The sequence below is a fragment of the Cervus canadensis genome, chromosome 32 (assembly GCF_019320065.1).
Source record: "Cervus canadensis isolate Bull #8, Minnesota chromosome 32, ASM1932006v1, whole genome shotgun sequence".
NCBI classification, from domain to species: domain Eukaryota; kingdom Metazoa; phylum Chordata; class Mammalia; order Artiodactyla; family Cervidae; genus Cervus; species Cervus canadensis.
The window spans coordinates 16,706,993-16,729,132 of NC_057417.1; the positions used below are offsets into that span (position 1 = coordinate 16,706,993).

The window sequence follows — 22,140 nt, forward strand, 5'->3', positions numbered from 1 at the left end:
AGTAGAATATAGAAATAAAGGAAGGGATTCTGAATCTCATTTTGGTGAGAAGGTCTTTTTCTTACCTGCTTTCAGAAACATTCTAAAGGCACTAAGGTTTTTCTGTTGTTTTCTGGGTCTCTTGCCACTGTTAGATTTTTGAAAAATGGTGCATTTTCCTAGAATAGCAATGTGTGCTCACTCATGTCTGGCTCTTTTTCGACTCCACGGAAGATAGCCCGCCAGGCTCCTCTGTCCTTGGGATTTTCCAGGCAAGAATACTGGGATGGATTGCCATTTCCTTCTCCTGGGGACCTTCCTGATGCAGGGATTGAACCCAAGTCTCTTGAGTCTCCTACATTAGCAGGTGGAGTCTTTACCACTGTGCCACCTGGGAAGTCCCAGAATAGGATACCTCCCTTGAAACTTACCCTGGGCCTGTATCTTCTTTCTGTTTCTTGTGAAATGAGGGTCAGGCATTCTTCAAGGGCAGATAACAGACTTTCTATTTCTGCACAGCTTGAGTAGCCCCTGACTTCTGAGGATCATGACAGGTGTGGTGTTTGTGTGATTTAGAGTATCAGATTGTATCGTTTGATGACACCTTGGGGTCATTGTGTCTAGGGCTTCCCAGGTAGTATGCCAGCTTGCCTGGGAATACAGCTGGGCCACTGCTGGGTGCAGCCCGGGTCATGGCCCCTTGCAACTCTGCCATACCTTATGTTCAATTGTTAAGAGTAATCATGACCATGTGCAATTTTTGCCTTGCATATACCTTTAGATCCACATCTCTTGGTAAGACGGGTCTCTTGTGAATTGCATGGTCCAAGGGAACCACATGCTTCAACATTCTGGGCCTCTCTCTCTTTTTTTGTGGTCAGGGATGGAAAACCTCAACTTTAATATCTATATTATTTGTCAGGAGGCACATAGGCATTTGAGAGTCATTGCTTGTTTTCACAGCAGGGCAAGCAAGTGCCTTCACATCCTTTATATTCTTTTCTGAACTCGGGTGTTGCAGGGCCCGGGACTGACTCTGGGTCTCCTAGCTTTGTCCTTGGGTGGTTTCCTGCCATCTGGCAGGTTCCTAGAAGGTATATCTTGTTAGCTTACGGGATGTGGCCAAGTGTATTTGAACTAGCTCAGTGGGGTTCTCAGGAAAGTAAGGGAAAACCAGCTCACATGCTTTTTCCCTTCCTCACACCTTTTTGCTGTGGGTTCTCAGGAGAGAACTGAGTTCTCAGCAGGGATGCAGGGTGGCTGTCGAATGTCCCAGCTCCTTCCATAGTTTGTACCTTTGAGAAAGTTGAGCAAACAGTGCTTGGAGTAAATAATCAAGCCATTTAATTTCTTTTTTTATTCTAATCTATCTTTAAAAGTGGAAAGTTTAAATTGAAAAGAATTTGAGGGCTACACAAAAATAATATGACTAGATTGATGAATCTCCTTGTCCCATCGCCTAATTTTATTGCCAGTGTCATTTCATCTGTACCTGTGGTTCTAAAAGTGTAGTCCCTTGGGACTTCCCTGGTGGTCCAGTGGCTAAGACCCCATGCTTCCAATGCAGGGGGCCTGGGTTTGATCCCTGGTCAGGGAGCTAGATCCCACAAGGCTGCAACTGAGACCAGGTACAGCCAAATAAATAAATGTTGAAAAAATAAATAAAAGTATAGTCCCACACTAACAGCACCAACACAATTGGAAACTTATTAGAAATATGGATTTCCATTTTTGAAAAGACCCTGATGCTGGGAAGGATTGCAGCCAAGAAGAAAAGAAGGCGGCAGAGGGTGAGATGGTTAGATGGCATCACTGACTCAATGGACATGAAGCTGAGCAAACTCTGGGAAATAATGAAGGATAGGGAAGACTGGCATGCTCTAGTCCATGGGGTCACGAAGAGTCAGATACAACGTAGTGACGGAATAACAATAACAACATTTTTTAAAAATATGAATCAGAAACTCAGGGGGTGGAGCCTGATCAGTTGTTTCAACAAGGTCTCTGGGTGATTCTGATTCCTGCCAAAGCTTGAGAATCACAATATATACCATTTCTTCCAACCTCTGTTAGAATATCTTAAAGGGAATATTGTTTTACCTTCCTCCTGAGAAACCAGTATGTGGGTCAAGAAGCAACAGTTAGAATCATACATGGAACAACTGACTGGTTCAAAATTGAGAAAGAAGTATGACAAGGCTGTATATTGTCACCTTGTGTATTTAACTTACATGCAGAGTACATCATGCGCGATCCCTGGCTGGATGAATCACAAACTGGAATCAAGATTGCCAGGAAAAATATCAACAGCCTCAAATATGCAGATGATGCCACTCTAATGGGAGAAAGTGAAGAGGAACTAAAGAGCCTTTTAATGAGGGTGAAAGATGAGAGTGAAAAAGTTGGCTTAAAACTCAACATTCAAAAAACTAAGACCATGGCATCTGTTCCTATCACTTCATCACAAATAGAAGGGGAAAAAGTGGAAGCAGTGACAAATTTTATTTTCTTGGGCTCCAAAATCACTGCAGATAGTGATTAAAAGATACTCATTCGAAGGAAAGCTATGACAAACCTAGACAGCATATTAAAAAGCAGAGACATCACTTTACCAGTAAAGGTCCGTATAGTGAAAGCTATGGTTTTTCCAGTAGTTATGTACAGATGTAAGAGTTGGACCATAAAGAAGGCTAAGTGCCAAAGAATTGATTCCTTCGAACTGTGGTGCTGGAGAAGACTCTTGAAGACTCTTGTCTGCTTTGGAAAAGGAGATCAAACTAGTCAGTCCTCAAGGAAATCAACCCTGAATATTCATTGGAAGGACTGATGCTGAAGCTGGAGTGCCAATACTTTGGCCACCTGATTTGAAGAGCTGACTTATTGGAAAAGACCCTGATGCTGGGAAAGATTGAAGGCAAAAGGAGAAGAGAGTGGCAGAGGATGAGATGGTTAGGTAGCCTCACTGATTCAACGGACAGGAATTTGAGCAAACTCCACCCAGGAGATAGTGAAGGACAGGGAAGCCTGTCATGCTGCAGTCCATGGGTTTGCAGAGTCAGACACAACTTAGCGACTGAACAACAAAGTATTATTTTATCTGTAAATACTGTTGTACATCAACTGTTTTCTTTTAAATGTAATATCTTGCAAATTGACAAAGCATTTTGAGAGCAATTAGTACCAGTATTTAAATAGGCTTCCTTTTTGATCTCCTGATTCTGCTCATCATGACCAGCATAACTGGGCAAGTCCTTTGTAATATGTATATAAGGATATTCATTGCAATGCCTCAGATGAAATAAATTTGGAAATACTGCCTGTCGAATACTGAGTGATTGGCTAAGTAAGTTGTTTTATCTTCTCAGTGAAGCACTGTGATATCATTACAGAGAATGTTGTCCCTCATACTTTTTTTTTTCCCCACGTTTTATTTTATACTGGAATATAACCCATTAACAATGTTGTGATAGTTTCAGGTGAGTAGCAAAGAGACTCAGCCATACATATACATGTAACCATTCTCCCCCAGACTCCCCTCCTATCCAGGCTGCCACATAACATTGAACTGAGTTCCATGTGCTGTACAGTATGTGATTGTTGGTTGTCCATTTTAAATACAGCAGTGTGAATGTGTCCATCCCAAACTCCCTAACTGTCCCTTCCCCCATCCTTCCCCCCAGCAGCCATAAGTTCTTGCTCTAAGCCTGTGAGTCTCTTCCTGTTTTGTAAGTTAAGTTCACTTGTTCCTGATAACTGTTGTTAAATAGGAAAAGCTTTCAGAACAAGTATTGGGTGGTCCCATTTTCTTTTGTTGTGCAAAGTGTGTGTGTGTGTGTGTGTGTGTGTGTATTTGAGGGGGGAGAATGGGGGGAGGATGTGTCTGTGTTGTGTATATGAATTTAAGCACATAGAAAAAGGGATAGAATGCTATACATTAAAACACTAATAGTTACCTTTGAAACATATGATTTTAGTTAATTTTCACCTCGTCTTTCTTGATTTTTCCCCCCTATAATGAGCATGCATTTTTATAGTGGAGAAAAACAGTACATTTACTTTTGTTTTGAAAAAGCCACGTCCATTGAAGTTACAATCTCTTCCTAATCAGTTTCTGTTGAAATTACCATCTCTTCTTGCATTTACAGATGGGCACATGATGGATTCAACAAGATATGCCATCATTGGAGCAGATCTCCGAGATATACCTGACCTGGAAGAGAAGCTAAAGAAATGTAACATGAGTACACAGTGAGATTTTTTTTTAACCTCTTACATTTGTGATTTCGTGCTAATTGAAGATAAGGCCAGTTGGAAATATGGTGTAATTACATATACCATCTTGTCCCCTGTAATCTTTAGAGTAGTTTCTGAAGTTTTTTTCATTGCTATTTAGAGTAGTTTTCTGAAGTTTTTTAAGAAGCAGTGTTCCCCAAGTCTGTTTTCCCATGAGAATCACTCATCACTTTTGTAAAATACTGATTCCTAATATCATAAGTTTGAGGGGAGATAATTGTATACATAGAAACATATAATTGTAACATATGTAAGAAAGGATTAGCATCCAGGATATAAAAGAATAGCTACTATTTTTTTTTTTAAAAAGCCTGGTGGAAAAATGGGCAAAGGATAGATGACCAGGCAGCTCAGAGGAAACTGGGTATCATGTTAAAACAGCATTGAACTTCAGTGGTAATCAGATGAAATTCTGTTTTACTATCACCAGGTTGGAAGAAATGTAGAAGTCTGACAGTATCAAGTGTTGGCAAGGATATTGGGGGAAAGGAATGGTCATACACCACTGGTAGAAGTGATCTTGGTATGACCACTGCAAGGAGCAATCTGGAATTTAGTAAAATTGCCAATATCATGTGATATTGCAGTTCCATGTTTGGGTGTGTCTCTCCCGAGAAGGTCTACATGTATGTACAAGGAGGATGTTCATTTTTAGTAGCAGAAAATTGGAAACAACTGAAATGTCCATCAGGAGGAGAATGGATGAATGATATATAAAATACATGACTTTGGAGAGAGCTCAAAAATTTAATGTTGAGTTTTTAAAAATTAGATGGCAGAGTTGTATGCAGAGTGTGATATCAAATGTGTAAAATCAACTCCTCCCCCCAAATACTGTATTTTTGAGATTACATGTATACATCAAGGAAGTATTTTTAAAATGGACCAGAAGGGTACACACCAAATTCTTGAGTGTGGGTACCTTTGGGAGGCAGAGGAGGGGAGTGGGAGGAGTGGTTTTAGCACAGTGATGCTGGTCAAATGGATAAAGAGCTAGTGGGAGGAAAAGGCATACCTACTTGGTCTGCCATAGGTGAAGATAACACTTTCAAGGATATTTGAGGTGAAAGACTCAAGGGAGAGGTTTGGAAGGAAGGGAAGGAAAAGGGAAAGTTATTTAAATAAATAAATTGAAGGCAAGGAATCAGCAGCAAACAGTGAAAAACGAACAATGAGGGAAATCACCGGAGGAGAGGGAAGGGAGGAAAAAGAGCATGGACTGCGTTAACTAGCCTTTGAAGGAAGAGAAACACCCCCCAGTCTCCTGAGACGGGAGGAAGGAGGCTAAGGACAGATACAAATACAGATGAGCTTTGGGCAGTGGAGGGTGAGGGAAGTATAGAGGGTGGAAGAGTGATCTTCCTGACGCATCAGCATGGCGATGGCCGTCATCTCAGCGTATTGAAGTTCTCGCTCACATTTCTTCTGGAATCATCAGCTAGGTTGTCATTCACAGGATTTACGTCCCCACCAGCCCACATGTCAAAATGGGCTTTGTCACTCCAGCTTTACTGTCTGAATCTGTCTCACTTGAGTGTTCAGAAGTAAGGTCCATACATTGTGAAGAGTATTTATACTTCTTTTTTCCTTTGGAGAGACCCTTGCATGGTTCACAAATTGCAGAATATGGTGTGTTTTCTTAAATTTATTTTTTTAAATTGAAGTATAGTGATAAACAGTGTTGTGTTAGTTTTTGCTGTGTAACGCAGTGACTCAGTGATACACACATTTACGTTCTTATTTATGTTCTTTTGCATTATGATTTATTGCAGAATATTGAGTATAGTTCCCTGTGCTATACAGTGGGACCTTGTTGAGTATCCATTCTATATATAATTGTTTACGTCTGCTAATCCCAAACGTAGTCCCTTCCTCCTTCGCCCCCCGCCCCCACCCTTGGCAACCACAGACTTGATCTCTGTGTCTGTGAGCCTGCTTCTGTTTATAGATAGGTGCCTTTGGGCCATGTTTTAAGGTCCACGTATAAGTGATGTCATACGGTATTTGTCTTTCTCTTCAGACTTACTTCACTTAGCGTGATAGTCTCTAGTTGCATCCATACTGATGCAGATGCCACTGTTTCATTCTTTTTTATGACTGAGTAGTATTTTGTTGAATATATATACCACATCTTCTTCATCCGTTCCTCTGTCAATGGACATTTAGGTTGTCTCCATGTTTTGGCTATTGTGAATAGTGCTACTCTGAACATAGGAGTTCCTGTATCTTTTTGAATTGTAGTTTTGTCCAGATATATGTCCAGGAGGGGGATTGCTGGATCATATGGTAATTCTATTTTTAATTTTCTGAGGAACCTCCATACTGTTTTCCATAGTGGCTGCACCAACTTATGTTCCCACCAACAGTGCAGGAGGGTTCCCTTTTCTCCACACCCTCTCCAGCATTTTTATTTGTAGACTTCTGAATGAGGGCCATTCTGACCAGCATGAGGTGATACCTCATTGTAGTTTTGATTTTCATTTCTCTAATAATTAGCGGTGCTGAGCAAGTAGTGTGTTTTCTTTTAGCAGAAGGAAAGTCTTGACTTTCAAGGGTGTGTTGCTAGATTTCTTGGGAGCATGTGGGTTTGTGAAGGTCAGCAGGAGATTAGTTTTTAAAGCTGATACCAGTGGACTTGGAGCCCACTCAGAATGAAGAGAGCATGAGTCTTGGAATCTTACCCTGGATTCCTATCTTACTTCTGCTTGTTGTTATTGTTGTTCAGTCACGCAGTCGTGTCTGACTCTTTGCGACCCCATGGACTGTAGCATGCAAGTCCTCTCTGTCCCTTACCATCTCCTGAAGTTTGCCCAAGGTCATGTCCATTGCATCGGTGATGCCATCCAGGCATCTCATCCTCTGACGCCCTCTTCTTCTGCCCTCAATCTTTCCCAGCATCAGGGACTTTGCAGTGAGTTAGCTGTTTGTATCAGATGACCAAAATACTAGAGTTTCAGCTTCAGCATCAGTCCTTCCTACAAATATTCAGGGTTGATTTCCCTTGAGATTGACTGGTTTGATCTCCTTGTTGTCCAAGAGACTCCCAGTAGTTTTTTCTAGCTTCCACATATGATTATACAGTAGAAGTGGTAAAAAAAAATTCAAGGGGTTAGATCTGATAGAGTGCCTGAAGAACTATGGTTGGAGGTTCATGACATTGTACAGGAAGCAGTGATCAAGACCATCTCCAAGAAAAAGAAATGCAAAAAGGCAAAATGGTTGTCTGAGGAGGCCTTACAAATAGCTGAGAAAAGAAGAGAAGTTAAAGGCAAAGGAGAAGAGGAAAGATATACCCATTTGAATACAGGTCCAAAGAATAGCAAGGAGCGATAAGAAAGCCTTCCTCAGTGATCAGTGCAAAGAAAGAAAGGAAAACAATAGAATGGGAAAGACTAGAGATCTCTTCAAGAAAATTAGAGATACCAAGAGAACAGTTCATGCAAACATGGGCTCAATAAAGGACAGAAATGGTATGGACCTAACAGAAGCTATTAAGAAGAGGTGGCAAGAATACATGGACGAACCATACAAAAAAGATCTTCATGACCCAGATAATCTCGATGGTGTGATTACTCACTTAGAGCCAGACATCCTGGAATGCAAAGTCAAGTGGGCCTTAGAAAGCATCACTATTAACAAAGCTAGTGGAGGTGATGGAATTCCAGTTGAGCCATTTCAAATCCTAAAAGATGATGCTGTGAAAGTGCTGCACTCAGTATGCCAGCAAATTTGGAGAACTCAGCAGTGGCCACAGGACTGGAAAAGGTCAGTTTTCATTCCAATCCCAAGAAAGGCAACGCCAAAAAAATATCCAAACTACCGTACAATTGTACTCATCTCACACGCTCGCAAAGTAATGCTCAAAATTCTCCAAGCCAGGCTTCACCAGTATGTGAACCGTGAACTTCCAAATGTTCAAGCTGGATTTAGAAAAGGCAGAAGAACCAGAGGTCAAATTGCCAGCATCTGTTGCATCATTGAAAAAGCAAGAGAGTTCCAGAAATACATCTATTTCTGCCTTATTGACTATGCCAAAGCCTTTGACTGTGTGGATCACAACAAACTGTGGAAAATTCTGAAAGAGATGGGAATACCAGAACACCTGATCTGCCTCCTGCGAAATCTGTATGCAGGTCAGGAAGCAACAGTTAGAACTGGACATGGAACAACAGACTGGTTCCAAATCGGGAAAGGAGTACGTCAAGGCTGTATATTGTCACCCTGCTTATTTAACTTATATGCAGAGTACATCATGAGAAACGCTGGGCTGGAAGAAGCACAAGCTGGAATCAAGATTGCCAGGAGAAATATCAATAACTTCAGATACACAGATGACACCACCCTTATGGCAGAAAGCAAAGAAGAACTGAAGAGCCTCTTGGTGAAAGTGAAAGAGGAGAGTGAAAAAGATGGCTTAAAGCTCAACATTCAGAAAACTAAGATCATGGCATCTGGTCCTATCACTTCATGGCAAATAGTTGGGGAAACAATGGAAACAGTAAGAGATTTTATTTTCTTGGGCCCCAAAATCACTGCAGATAGTGATTGCAGCCATGAAATTAAAAGACACTTGCTCCTTGGAAGAAAAGCACAGCACATTAAAAAGCAGAGACATTACTTTGCTAACAAAGGTCCATCTAGTCAAAGCTATGGTTTTTCCAGTAGTCATGTATGGATCTGAGAGTTGGACTATAAAGAAAGCCAGGTGCCGAAGAATGGATGCTTTTGAACTGTGGTGTTGGAGAAGACTCCTGAGAATCCCTTGGACTGCAAGGAGATCCAACCAGTCCATCCTAAAGGAGATCAGTCCTGACTATTCATTGGAAGGACTGATGCTGAAGGTGAAACTCCAATCCTTTGGCCACCTCATGCGAAGAACTGACTCAATGGAAAAGACCCTGATGCTGGGAAAGATTGAAGACGGGAGGAGAAGGGGACCACAGAGGTTGAGATGGTTGGATAGCATCACTGACTCGATAGACATGAGTTTGAGTAAGCTCCGAGAGTTGGTGATGGACAGGGAAGCCTGGCATGCTATAGTCCATGGGGCTGCAAAGAGTCAGACGTGACTGAGCGACTGAACTGAACTGAACTGAACAGTTCGAAGGCATCGATTCTTTGGCTTTCCGCCTTCTTTACAGTCCAACTCTCACAACAGTACGTGACTCCTGGGAATACCATAGCCTTGACTATACAGACCTTTATCAGCAGACTAATGTCTCTGCTTTTCAACATACTGTCTGACTTTGTCATAACTTTTCTGCCAGGAAGCTTACTTCTGCTTACTAGTTGTTTAATAGAGGGCAGGGTTTTGGGGTTTTTGCTTTTTTTAATCTGTTTGAGCCTTGGTGTCTTCATTTATGAACTGGGATAAAAACTATTTCACAAGATGGTCTTGAAGATCAGGTAGCGCATGTGAAAACAGTTGAGAAATTGGCACATATTAGGCCCCTGAGTCAGCTGCATCTGACTGAATACAGTTGCAGCTGAATAGCCAGCTATTTGGAAAATGTGCTGGAAGGTCATGGAAGTAATCGTGTATAAATCAGACTAGATCTGCATAGGAAGTTTGCCTCACTTTGGAGATCTACGAAATAGATGAAGAACAATTGGTGTAACAAGTATTCAGATTTCATTTGTGTTCTCTTTTTTCCTTTATGGGCTGTCTTGTCTGTTTTTCTTTCACTTTCATTTTAAAGAGTGTTAATCCTCTTTCTAATGTTGCTAATGGCTACCTCTTACAAAATATATTGTAAATATGTCTAACTTCATTTTTTAAATGATTCAAATCTACAAAAAAGTTGCAAAAATCATGCAAAAAATTCCCAAATAGGCTTCTTTACCTGGCCTGGGCTTAGCTGGGTGATTCATCTGCTAGGGGCCAGGTTTAGCTCAGGTCCTCTGGGGTTTGTTCATGTGTGGAGAACAGATTGGTCAGTGGAGCTGCGTCATTCTCAACCACAGGACCTCCCCTCTGAGGGCAAGCTCGCTTGGGTTCATTTCCATAGTGGTTTCAGGTTTCCAAGTACAGCAGGAGAGCAAGCCCAGCGTCCAGGTCCTTTCCAAGCTTCTGCTGATATCATGTCTGTTGCTATTCCATTGGCCAAAGCAAGTTACACGACTCACCCAGATTGCAGGGGGAGGGAAACAATCTCTGCCTCCTGAGTGGGGAGACTCTGCCTGGTCAGAGTGCCACAGTGTGGGTGTACAGTTAGGAAGAACTTGTAGCCATTTTTATAGTCTGCGTTTTCAACAGCCAGACAAAAATCATCGCTGATCACTCACCTTTTTGCATTGTAAAACTGAAAATTCGTGCTGCATTGATGGTTAATATGAAAACTGAAAACCGAAAGCACTGGGGTATGAACTGCAATGTGAGTGCATTTAGAGAGTCCCACCTGGATGAAAACCTATCTATGTGCCTTTTTTTCTTCCCTTAAGATTGCCGACCCTCCTGATAGCCGAATGTGTGCTGGTGTACATGACTCCGGAGCAGTCTGCAAACCTCCTCAAGTGGGCCGCCAACAGTTTCGAGACTGCCATGTTCATAAACTACGAACAGGTAAGAGGAAGCTCAAGAAATCCGCGTTCTGCACAGGACTCCAGGGGTGACTTTTCCGCTCTTGAGCACCCTTGGAATATGCTTTCCCTTATTCTTTTCCTTCTGCCTCTGTAGTTCTCATATAGCTCCTTTGTTAAATCAATTCCAGCAAACCTAGTATTCTTTTCTTTTCTTGAGGTTTATGTATTTAATTGTTTTTTGGTTGAACTGGGTCTTGGTTGCGCACCTGGGCTTTCTCTGGTAGCAGCCAGCAGGGACTACTCTCTGCGGTGCCAGGGCTTCTTGTGTGGTGGCTTCTCTTGCTGCGGAGCATGGGCTCGAGAGTGTGGGCACAGTAGTCGTGGAACATGGGCTTAGTTGCCATGCGGCACGTGGGGTCTTCCCGGACTAGGGACTGAACCGGTGTCCCTTCCATTCCAGGGTGGATTCCCAACCACTGCCCTAAACCAAGTATTTTTGAGTTCATGACTGCCTGCAAACTTTTATGTAGAGTTTCTGGAACTTCCATCTTGGCCTTTAAGGAAGCTTTTTGTGTTCTTACTTTATCTCCGTGTTTACTGTAAAGTCATAGATCGTGATGGAGGGAATTTTGGCTGTCATCAGGGTAGGGGTAGGGAACTCACATGCCTTCAGAGGCAGATAGTGATGCAGATGGAAGAAGCTGGCCAGGTGCCATAGGGTGTGAAGTGGTGGGGCCTGTGGTGAACTGGGACACCCACGTTCCATTTCACGAGATGCCCGCTTTTCACTGCCAGTCAGTTATTACCACGTGGAGTGAGCCTAGAGTTGCCTGAACTCCCGATTTTGCAAGAGAGATTAGAAATCCAGGGTTTTACTGTTAACATTTCCTGTGGTTCAGCTGGAATGAGCTGAGCTGAGCTCAATGAGCTCACAGCTCCTGCAATGTGGGAGACCTGGGTTCAATCCCTGGGTTGGGAAGACCCCCTAAAGAAGAGAATGGCTACCCACTCCAGTATCCTGGCCTGGAGAATTCCAAGGACTGAATTCCTGGAGAATTCACTTCACTTTCCTAATTTCTAAAATCACTGAGTCTGGCCTCTGGTTTGTTGTTCTTTTCTCATCTGGTGCCTAAAAGGTTAGGTTTTAGTGTTTTGGAATAATTCGTCTTGGGTCTGTGTGACCTGCAGCAGAATTGCTTTGTGGTTGGGAGTTTGTGCTGTGGAGACAGACTGCCTAGCTCTGTGATCTGGTCAAGTTACTTAACCTCTCTGTGCCTGTTTCCTCATCTGAAAAATGAAGATAACGATACCCCAACTTCATCGTTCATAAATGAGCTAACAGGTGCACAAGCATTGACAGCATTAAGTAAGCTGTTATTAATTCAGTTACTATTTGGATCTCTCAGAGCCCCAGGGATAAGAATACCTGCCTCTCAAGTCTAAATAATCCAGACTAAATTTGGCAAGTGCATTCATTAAAAAAAGAAGAAGACTTGCCTCTCTGGATTATTATGGGAATTCCTGAGATGTTGAACAGCAGTGGACTGATGATGAGCAGTGCCAGTACATGTTAGCTACTGTTATTGTTTATTTTAGTTTAGCTTTATTGATTTTATTTTATTTTTTTTACCGCTTTTTATTTTATTTTCAAATGTTATTACAGATAAGGGCAGTGCAGCGCCTTGCCCAGTGTGACATAGCTACATACAGGTCTGGGACTGGACCTTGGTCTCCTGTCTTCCCCACCCCCCACCCAGCCCAGGTTCTGGTATAGGTGGTTCTTGGTTGGTTGAGTTTTCTTCTTTTCCTCTCTTTAATTGGAAGCATTCCTCAGATTCAGTCTTTTTTTTTTTTAATTTAAATATTTATGTATGTATTTTTGACTGCACTGGGTCTTCGTCGCTCGCATGGGCGTTCTCTGGTTGCAGAGTGGGGACTCCTCTCGAGTTGTGCTCAGACTTCTCATTGCAGTGGCTTCTCTTGTGGAGCACAGGCTTCAGGGCACACAGGCTTCAGTAGTTGCGGCTCACGGGCTTAGTTGCCCCGAGGCATGTGGGATCTTCCCGGACCAGGGTTCGAGCTGGCATCCCCTGCCCTGCACAGTGGATTCTTAACCACTGGACCACCAGGGAAGCAGACGTCGTCTTTTGACCTGGTGAATGAATATAATGGCTGCTGGCCTCGTCAGTCTGTACTATCAACATGGAGGAATCCTGACGACCTGTCTCTGTTTTCAGGACACCATACCTGGGGAGGAGGAATTTCACTTCCCACGTGTCCACACGTTTCAGATGTGTACTGTTTCATTTGTGTGTTCTTTTATTCAACATCACGTGAGAGATAAAGGGTTAAATAAATTTTGGCCAGAGACCCTGTCAACTTTGGAGCAGGGCTGAGATTGTACTAGTTTTTAGTATGTTGACCACAGCTGTCCCTCAATGGGGTTAAACCCTGACCACCACCTTCATTTTGTGAATAATCAACTTTTAATTCATTTATTTCTTGACAAGTACAGAATCATCAGCCTTGTGTTCGTCAATTGCTCATATGTCTTATGTTGTTATTTAATTAATAGTTAAATGACAAAACAACATGGATGATGATTATTTCATTAATAATGATTTCAGATTCTTAGGATTTGATTACTTATATAGCCGGCGCTTTTCTTTGAGTTTCATATATATTAACCTGTTTAATCATTACAACAGCCCACAAGGTAGGTACTAGTACTATTCCTGGTTTTACAGGTAAGGGTTTGAACCAAGGGATTAGGTATCTTGCTCACAGCTATTAAATATCAAGCCAAGATTCAAACCGAGGCAATAAAATAAAGGAGTTTGTGCTCACAAATAAGCTTCTATTCCTAATGAATAGTCTCCAGTCATATCATTACTGCCATATAAGCCCTATGCATCCCCCCACAAAAAAGAGTAACATTGGTTCTTGTCTTGCAGAGGATTGGGGAGTCACTTCATATATTGTTAAAGTGCTGAATTTTTGATACCTTATATATGACAAAGTACCAGTGTGTGCACTACATTAATGTGCATAATATGTTGTTTTGCACACATATATACGTGATGTTATTTATTTATTTAAACTGGAGGCTGATTACTTTACAGTATTGTAGTGGTTTTTGCCATACATTGACGTGCATCAGCCATTTTGCACACATATATACATGATGTTTTTTAAACCTTTTTTTTTTTTTTATTCAGAGGTAGGTAAGGTGGTCTGGTATTCCCATCTCTTTAAGAATTTTCCACAGTTTGTTGTGATCCTCACAGTCAAAGTCTTCAGCATAGTCAGTGAAGCAGAAGTAGATGTTTTTCCTGGAACTCTCTTGCTTTTTCGATGATCCAACGGATGTTGGCCATTTGATCTCTGGTTCCTCTGCTTTTTCTAAATCCTGTTTTGAAATATATCTGAAAGTTTTTGGTTCACGTACTGTTGAAGCCTAGCTTGAAGGATATTGAGCATTACCTTGCTAGAATGTGAAATGAGTGCAATTGTGTAGTAGTCTGAACATTCTTTGGCGTTTCTTCTTTATTCAGAAAGTAGTGCCACATGCAAATAAAAAAAAAGTCATCTAGTTTGAAGGGTAAACAAAGAAAAGTTTCTCATCTATCGCAGACCTCAGCCTCTAACCTGGGAAGCAACCTCGCTGTATTCTAGAATTTTCCTGTGCATATATAAATGTGAAGAGAGAGTTTTTTTTTCTCCTAAAGATAGATGCGAGCATACAGTACACATCCCTCTGTAAATTACTTTTCAAGAGTTTATCTTAGGGGCCATCTCATATCTGTCTATCTTCTTTTTATGTTTTCATGGATATATGGTATTTCATTGTATAAACCTGCCAGAATTTATTTAACCCCAAGCAATGGGTATTTAAGTTCTTTCCAGATCCTTTCTATCATACATAGTGCTGCAGTAAATGTTCTTGCATCTTTGCATACACACGCAAGTCTACCTGTGAGACGGGCTCCTAGCAGTGGAGTTATCTGGTGCCAGGCTGAGTGTTTGCAATGGATGAACTCTGCCCAGTTGCCTTTCAAGGGCTTACTTCATCAGCACTGCACTTGGGGTTCCATGACCTGCACTGGGTATTGTCAGCCTTGACTGCTTAGAAATAGGAGGTGGTTATTTTAATTTGCATGTTTTAAGAGCCAGAGAGACCCTGTGGCAGTGCCCAGCCTCCTCTCTCCCTTCCCAGGTGAACATGGATGACCGGTTTGGGCAGATCATGATCGAGAACCTGCGGAGACGACAGTGTGACCTGGCCGGAGTGGAGACTTGCAAGTCGTTGGAGTCGCAGGTCAGAGGGCAGAGACCCAGATGCCCCTTGTACCCTTGGCCAACCGAGAAAGGGCCTCCTCCCTCCGCAGATGGGAGAATGTGAGAGTCCTTCCGGAGTGCCTGCCTGCGGGCAGCCAGGGCTCCGCGTGGGCCACTGGGTCATCCTGTGGGGGAGATCCAAGCCCTGTGCTACCATCTTAACATAGAAAATACAAGTTTACATTTCCTGTCTCCTGTTGCTTTAATTTTTTATTATGCTGTTTTTCAAACAACATAAGAGTAGAGGAAATAATTAAAGCGAACACCTATGTCCCACCAGCCAGCTTCAATAATTAATAATATTTTGTCATTGCCATATTGTTACCCCTTCCCCCAAATTTTTGTTGGTGGTGTCATTGGAAAGGTGGCTCAGTGGTAAAGAATCTGCCAGCAGTTCAGGATTCACGAGTAGATGTGGGTTCAATCCCTGGGTCAGGAAGATCCCCTGGAGGAGGAAATGGCAACCCACTCCAGTATTCTTGCCTGGATAATCCCACGGACAGAGAAGCCTGGCGGGCTGCAGTCCATGGGGTCACAAAGAGTCGGACATGACTGAGTGTCTGAGCACATCGTTGGAATATTTAAGGCAAATCCCAGACAATGTTTCATTTTCCTCATAAGTACTTCAGTGTGAATCTCCTACCAGTAAGGACCTTCCTCTGCCCAGGATATTGATGATACCATGATCACATCTGACAAGTCAACATACTCCTTCATAGCAGCTGACACCCACCCAATTCATACTTGGTTTTACCAGTCGTCTAAAAAATTGTTCATGGTTGGTGTATTTGAATCAGGATCCAAACATGATTCGCACGTTGTACTTGACTTAAATTCTTGCAATCTGTAATTGTTACCCCAAAATTTAGAAATTTTTTGGTGAAGAGGCACTTCCCCACCCCCTACCCCCTTTTAAATGACTTAGTTTTTACATGGCTTATGTTATTACCACCAGGGCCCTTTAAAAACCTGTTGCTTACATAGAAGAGTTTCTTCCTTTATTTCTCTTTAAATATTATACTTTGGAGTGTCCCCACTATTGAGTAGAGAAAAGGGGGAAAATGAGAAGACAGATGAGAGGGTCCAGAACGGGCTTTTGAAAGAGGAGCCCTCCGAGGGAAGCAGTGTGTGCAAAGAGCGCCCGGGTCTTGTGACAGCTCCGGTCGTCTCCCTTTCTCTCCACCCCACGTTTTAGAGAGAACGGCTCCTGACCAGCGGCTGGGAGTCGGTGTCAGCCATTGACATGATGGAATTGTACAGCAAGCTGCCTCGTGCCGAAGTGATCAGGTACGGGATTGACAAGAGTCCGCTCCATGGCAAGTAATTGTGAATGAAAGGCATCGTTGTCCATACCTGTTAATGTTTAAAAAAAAAAAAAAAAAAACCCAACCCCAAACTAGACCTATTTTGAAACAAGTTAACTGCTGCTAACATAGATTAAACATTGCTAGCTCCTTGAGAGTAACTCATTAGCTATTAGCCAAGATAAGGTTTATGCCCAAACAGGTTATTTTAGTCAAAAATAAGCAGTTACACCTCTGCAGTGGAAATCTTGCACAATCCCTGTGTTTTGGAAAAGGAGGAAAGTCACATTGCCCAAGGGGTCCTAAGGGGGTGGGGGAGTCTGCTTATGGATTTTTAAAGTGGACTTTCCCCCTCATTATAAAAGAAATACATGCTTGTTGTTCTAAAACAGTTTTCAAGTAAAGTGTGTGAAGTATAGAGCAGTTGTGTGCTGTGAATAAATCAGAGTATATTCTTTTTCTATGTGTATATAAATATTTATCAATCTATAGATTTGTATTTTTTGAATCAGTAGATTGATACATGTATTTGTCTGTAAACCACCATCCTTTCAAAAGCTTAACAATAGTTTGTATTTATCTCTGCATGTCAAGATGTTCAGGGTTACCCTGCCCTGTTTAGTGGTGCCTGGTATTTATACTGATGTGTGGATATATGCTAACGACAGTAGTTTTTCAAATTGAGGTATAATTGACAGACAATATTAGTTTCAGGTGCACAACATTTTTTTAAGGAGAATCACTTTATTTTGAGTAGTAAACAAAACTCCATTTATAATGTAATAAAAGAAACCCTCCGTCAGTTTCTTCAGTTAGTCTGAAGAATAAAACCTCCAGCTTAATTAGAATTTACATTTAACCTTAAATATTCTAAAATCCATCCATGTCAATTTTGGAGTTTTAATCTTGCCCAATCCTATGAAATAGAGCAAACCTTGATCGATAATCAGACTCCTAATTTTTGCCGTTCAACCATATTTCTTGATGTTGCTTTCTGACTCCATACATTCCATCCAGAGTGTTCAGTGGATTTGTAATACACTTCCAAGGTGAAGGGAAATTTCTTGCTCATTGTTTGCCTAAAATCTTGGCTTGTGTTCATATTTTTAAACAAAAAAAAACACACACCAAAAATGCCCACAGGTTCCGCTACTAAAACTCCTTTAAAGATCTTCTTTGCCAGTGGTTCTGGAGCGCAGTCCATGACATCTGAAGCAAGGTCTTGGAGCAGAACCCCACCGTGTGCAGACGGCAGGCAGGACATGGCAGCAGTCCTGGTTTAATTTACGTTTCTCTTCACATAAATGAGATTGAAAAGCTCTTGTTTTTTTCCTTGCCAGTGACCTGGTCTTTTCCCCATCTTTTAAGTAAGTTTTAAAAAGTGTTCTTTCTTACTGAAGTGTAACAGCTCTTTTATATGACAAGGAAATCTACCTCCATGTCATTTGTATTACAAACATTCTCTTCTAGTTTGTCATCTGTCACTTTTGACTTTGCTTATGGAGTTTTTTTTTTCTTCTTTTCAATAAAATTAAGCTAAAATGGACCCACGCCATACATACTATTCTGTAGCCTGCTTCTTTTCACATAGTCTATCCTGAAGGCTTTTCCATGCCCGACAGTATGCGTCGCAGCCTTCATTTTTAATTGGATGCGTTTGTACTGTTGTCTCTTCGTTCCACAGAATAGAGTCCCTTGAATTCCTGGATGAAATGGAGCTTCTTGAACAGCTCATGCAGCATTACTGCCTTTGCTGGGCCACCAAAGGAGGAAGCGAACTAGGTAGGTGACTTCACTTATATTGATTGGAATTTTTCTAGGGTATTTTTTTGTCTCCAGAGAGCATAATGCTCGATGGGAATTTTCTACCCAGGAGGAACTAGGGCTCATATACATGGATCCGTGAACATAGAAAATCAGCAGTTATATTATAGCACAAAACCCAGGAGAACTGTTCAAATAAAACCACATGTCTGAAAACCAACCAACAGCGCTTTAGGGTTGTTTGTGGAATTTCCTCAACTGGATGGTAAGAGACCTTGAGTCTCATAATCATCTTAATGAAAGGATCCAATGTTCAGCTTTTTGATCTGCTTGTCACCAAGTTTACTGGATGTTAAAACACACAGGTCATTGTTTCTGTCTAACACCCCTGCAGCTGTGGGTTGAATTTCTCTCTCTTATCTTCTTTTACATTGAAGGTGAATCCCCTGGCCTGGACGAGCCGGGCCGTGGGGACAAAGCTCGGAGCCTTGTCTCAGCATCTTGTTTCCGTGACTTGACCCAGTTCCTGCTTTACAGCTGCCCCTTGTTGACCTGCTTCCCCTGGGCATCTCTCGAGCCCAGTGGAGATAGTTTTAGATCCCAGTTCTGGCCTTTGCTGTTACAAGCGCCCTCAGACTTCCTATAGCTATGTCTGACATACTGCCTTAGGCAGGTAGTGAGTATAAAACAAAGAGCTTGGGGGAGTCAAGGACTGTCTCCTGTGTGAAAATTCCAGGTTGTTAATCATCCTCCTTTGGCTTATCTTTCCACCAGTTTATAAATTTACCCAGCTGGGCAGTTCAGTCCACAAAATCCATTTAAATTATTTTTTATTTAGAAAATCATTTATTACTGTGTTTTTGTACTGCTGTTTTTCTCTAGTTTTGGAAACTGTAATCTTAAGCAGAGACTTTGGAAACTTCTAGAAAAAAGTATGGCAAAGGAAAAAAAAATCACCCATATGCCCATCATTCAGAGATGACCTCTGGCAGCTTTTCCCTTCTTTTCTTTTTCTAGCTGTTGATTTGCTTTTAGTGGGGTTTAATTTTCTATGTAACCTTGATTCTGGATCTTTTTAAGCTTAATATTATAAGCATTTCCCTTTGCTATTAAAATCTCTGCATGAGCGTAATTTTCATGTCTTTATAAATATTCTGTCATGAAGCTCTGTCTGCATTTACTTAATTTTCTTAAACTTTTAAAAAATGTAGGTGACTTGTAACAGTATAGAATTAATTCTAGATTCTGTCAAGTAATGATGCATTGAGCTTTTCTATGTAAGGGGCTTCTTTTCCCCACTTCGCGCCTGACTGCTTGTGGTATCGGTATAGTAAGTTACTTACATACGAACCTTCGAGTTGCGAGCTTTTAAAGATGCGAACGTGCGTTCCATCAGTGTCAGGTGTGAGTGACTTGGCAGCTTTTCCTCCGTCTCCTGTTGCTGACAGTCCTTTGGCTCTATAGCCTCCCACCTCCCTGCCCGCCTCCGTCAGCAGCTCTTCTTGCCTCTTCACTCAATGCCAGCCCCTGTATGCCGAGCTGTTGTACTGTACTTTTCAAGGTACTGTACTGTGAGATTAAAAATGTCTTCTTTATTTTGTGTGTTTGTTTTTTATGTATTATTTGTGTGAAAAGTATTATAAACCTATTATAATACAGTACTATATAGCCAATTGTGTTAGTTGGGTACGGAGGCTAACTTTGTTGTACTTATGAACAAATTGGACTTGCTAATACTTGCTCTTGGAATGGAATGGAACGGAACTCATTCGTATGTAAGGGACTTACTGTACTTAACTTGTATGTGTGTAGAGGAGAAACTGTATGTGTTTGCTCGAAGTTCAGCATCTAAAAGACCAAGTTTCTAGAGAATAGGCTGTAGGACAGAATCCAAACAGATTGATACTAAACAAACCTACAGCCAAGACTCTGGAAAATCAGAATGATTCTCCAATAATAAAATCGCCTGCTAAAATAAAACTCAACACTCTTCAGAGGAAGAGATCAGAATTCAGTCTCCTCAGCTTACCACCCACCGTGTTCAGTTCAGTTCAGTAGCTCAGTCGTGTCCAACTCTTTGCGACCCCATGGACCGCAGCAAGCCAGGCTTCCCTGTCCGTCACCAACTCCTGGAGCTTGCTCAAACTCATGTCCATCGAGTTGGTGATGTCATCCAACCATCTCATCCTCTGTTATCCCCCTCTCCTCCCGCTTTTAATCTCTCCCAGCATCAGGGTCCTTTCCAATGAGTCAGTCCTTCGCATCAGGTGGCCAAAGTATTGGAGTTTCAGCTTCAGCATCATTTCTTCCAATGAATATTCAAGACTGATTTCCTTTAGGATGGACTGGTCAGTATTTGATAAAAAAAAAAATTACTAGATATGTGAAGAAATAAATTGCCTACACCAGTCTTTTTTATTACTGAATTTAACTCAAAGAGAAAAGGGTGAACAAAATTGCGAAGACTAGTCAGTAACCCTTTGACTTCTTTCTCACCCAAAATGGGCCAATAATAATTTTAAATTTAAGGTAAAAAGCAGAACACTCAAGATTGAGCTTGTTAAACAAGTTGTCTGAATGAAAGGTATTGATTCAGAAAAAAAAAAGTTCAGCATTTAAAGAACGGACGTGTGGGTTTTACTGCAGAGAGCCAGCCCATAAACCGCTGTAACATTTCTTAATCCCCTTTAAGCCACCTGTAAACACTGTCTCATCCAGCCTCCTGTTTCCTTGTGGAATCTTATCTTTCACAACCAGGAAGGCCGGGTGCAGTAACTGAATGTGCAGCCATGGCCCCAGAGCCAGTCCCTGTGGACCTGGGGCCCCAGGGTCACATTCTTCCGCCTCTGACTGTTTTCTCTGCCTCAGCCTCTGACAGCCCCTTCTCAGCATCTGTGTGTTTCCTCCCCTCAGGTTTGAAGGAAATAACTTATTGATCTGTTCAAGACTCGTGCTGAGCCAGAGCTGAAGCCAGCGGCCTTTCCGGAGTTGAGTCTCCAAGTTTCCTGAGCGGTGGGGAAGCCCCGGCTGCCACTCTCCCCCATTCTCCAAGAAGCCTCATTTACTGGGGTGGTTGTACAAGTTCCTGTTCCTATTGGCCAGCAGTTTAAATAAATCTCCGTTGCCCGTTGCCAGTGTGTTGGTCCTCTGCTGTTTATCCTTTGCTCCCCTGGGGCGGTGGGGGGGCACTGTGGTTCCCCTCTTTGTCAGCTGGAACCAAAGATCCTCAGCCTGACCTTGACCTTGGCTCACCCTCCGTGAGTCAGACTCAGCTCCTGCCCTTGCATCTGTTGTGGGATTTACTCCCATGTGCTCTTATGTGTGGCATCTGACCTTGCACTTGGCATCTTGACCAGAGGTTGGAGCTCATCTCTGCTCCCATTTCTGCCCTTGCCCGCTCAAATCCTCCTTCACCTTGGTCACTGTGGCAGGCTGAATGATGACCCTCTAAAATGTCCCTTCCCAATCCCCCCAGCTGAGAGTATGTTACCTTGTATGGCAAAAGGGGCTTTGTAGATGTGATTAAGTTAAGGATCTTGAGGTGGGAGCATCCAGGTGGGCCAGATGTAATCACAGGAGCCCTTCCTTTTAAGGGAAGGAGGGAGGGCAGAGTCAGAGGAATAGGCGGTGTGATGCCAGAAGCAGAGATCGGAGTGATACGCTTTGAAGATGAGGGACGGGGGAAAGTTGAATGTAAGTGGCCACTGGATGCTGAAAAGGGCAAGAGAATATCTCAGAGCGTCCAGAAGGAACCAGCCTTGCCAACACTTGGACTTTAGCCCAGTGAAACTAATTTCAGATTTCTTACTCCCAGGACAAGAAGAGAATAAACTTGAATTGTTGTAAGCGGTGAGTCTGTGGTCGTTTGCTATAGCAACAGGAACAAACTCATACAGATATGATACTAGTACAGATTAAAGGGTCCCTGGAGATTCAGAAT

The 22,140-nt window shown here is 42.2% G+C and overlaps 1 protein-coding gene and 1 pseudogene across 1 annotated transcript in view; one reads left to right on the forward strand and one right to left on the reverse strand.

Moving 5' to 3' along the window:
• The window catches only part of LCMT1 (leucine carboxyl methyltransferase 1), a 65,555-nt gene extending 44,225 nt beyond the window's left edge, over positions 1 to 21,330 (forward strand). The window contains exons 6-11 of the mRNA XM_043456044.1: positions 4,125 to 4,227; positions 10,714 to 10,834; positions 15,011 to 15,112; positions 16,328 to 16,419; positions 18,121 to 18,218; positions 21,114 to 21,330. Of these exons, the coding sequence (XP_043311979.1) occupies positions 4,125 to 4,227; positions 10,714 to 10,834; positions 15,011 to 15,112; positions 16,328 to 16,419; positions 18,121 to 18,218; positions 21,114 to 21,136 (539 nt within the window). The 3' untranslated portion in view covers positions 21,137 to 21,330. The remainder of the gene's footprint in view (positions 1 to 4,124; positions 4,228 to 10,713; positions 10,835 to 15,010; positions 15,113 to 16,327; positions 16,420 to 18,120; positions 18,219 to 21,113) is intronic.
• On the reverse strand, positions 17,391 to 17,640 carry LOC122433521 (annotated as a pseudogene).
• Positions 21,331 to 22,140: the final 810 nt, after the last annotated feature.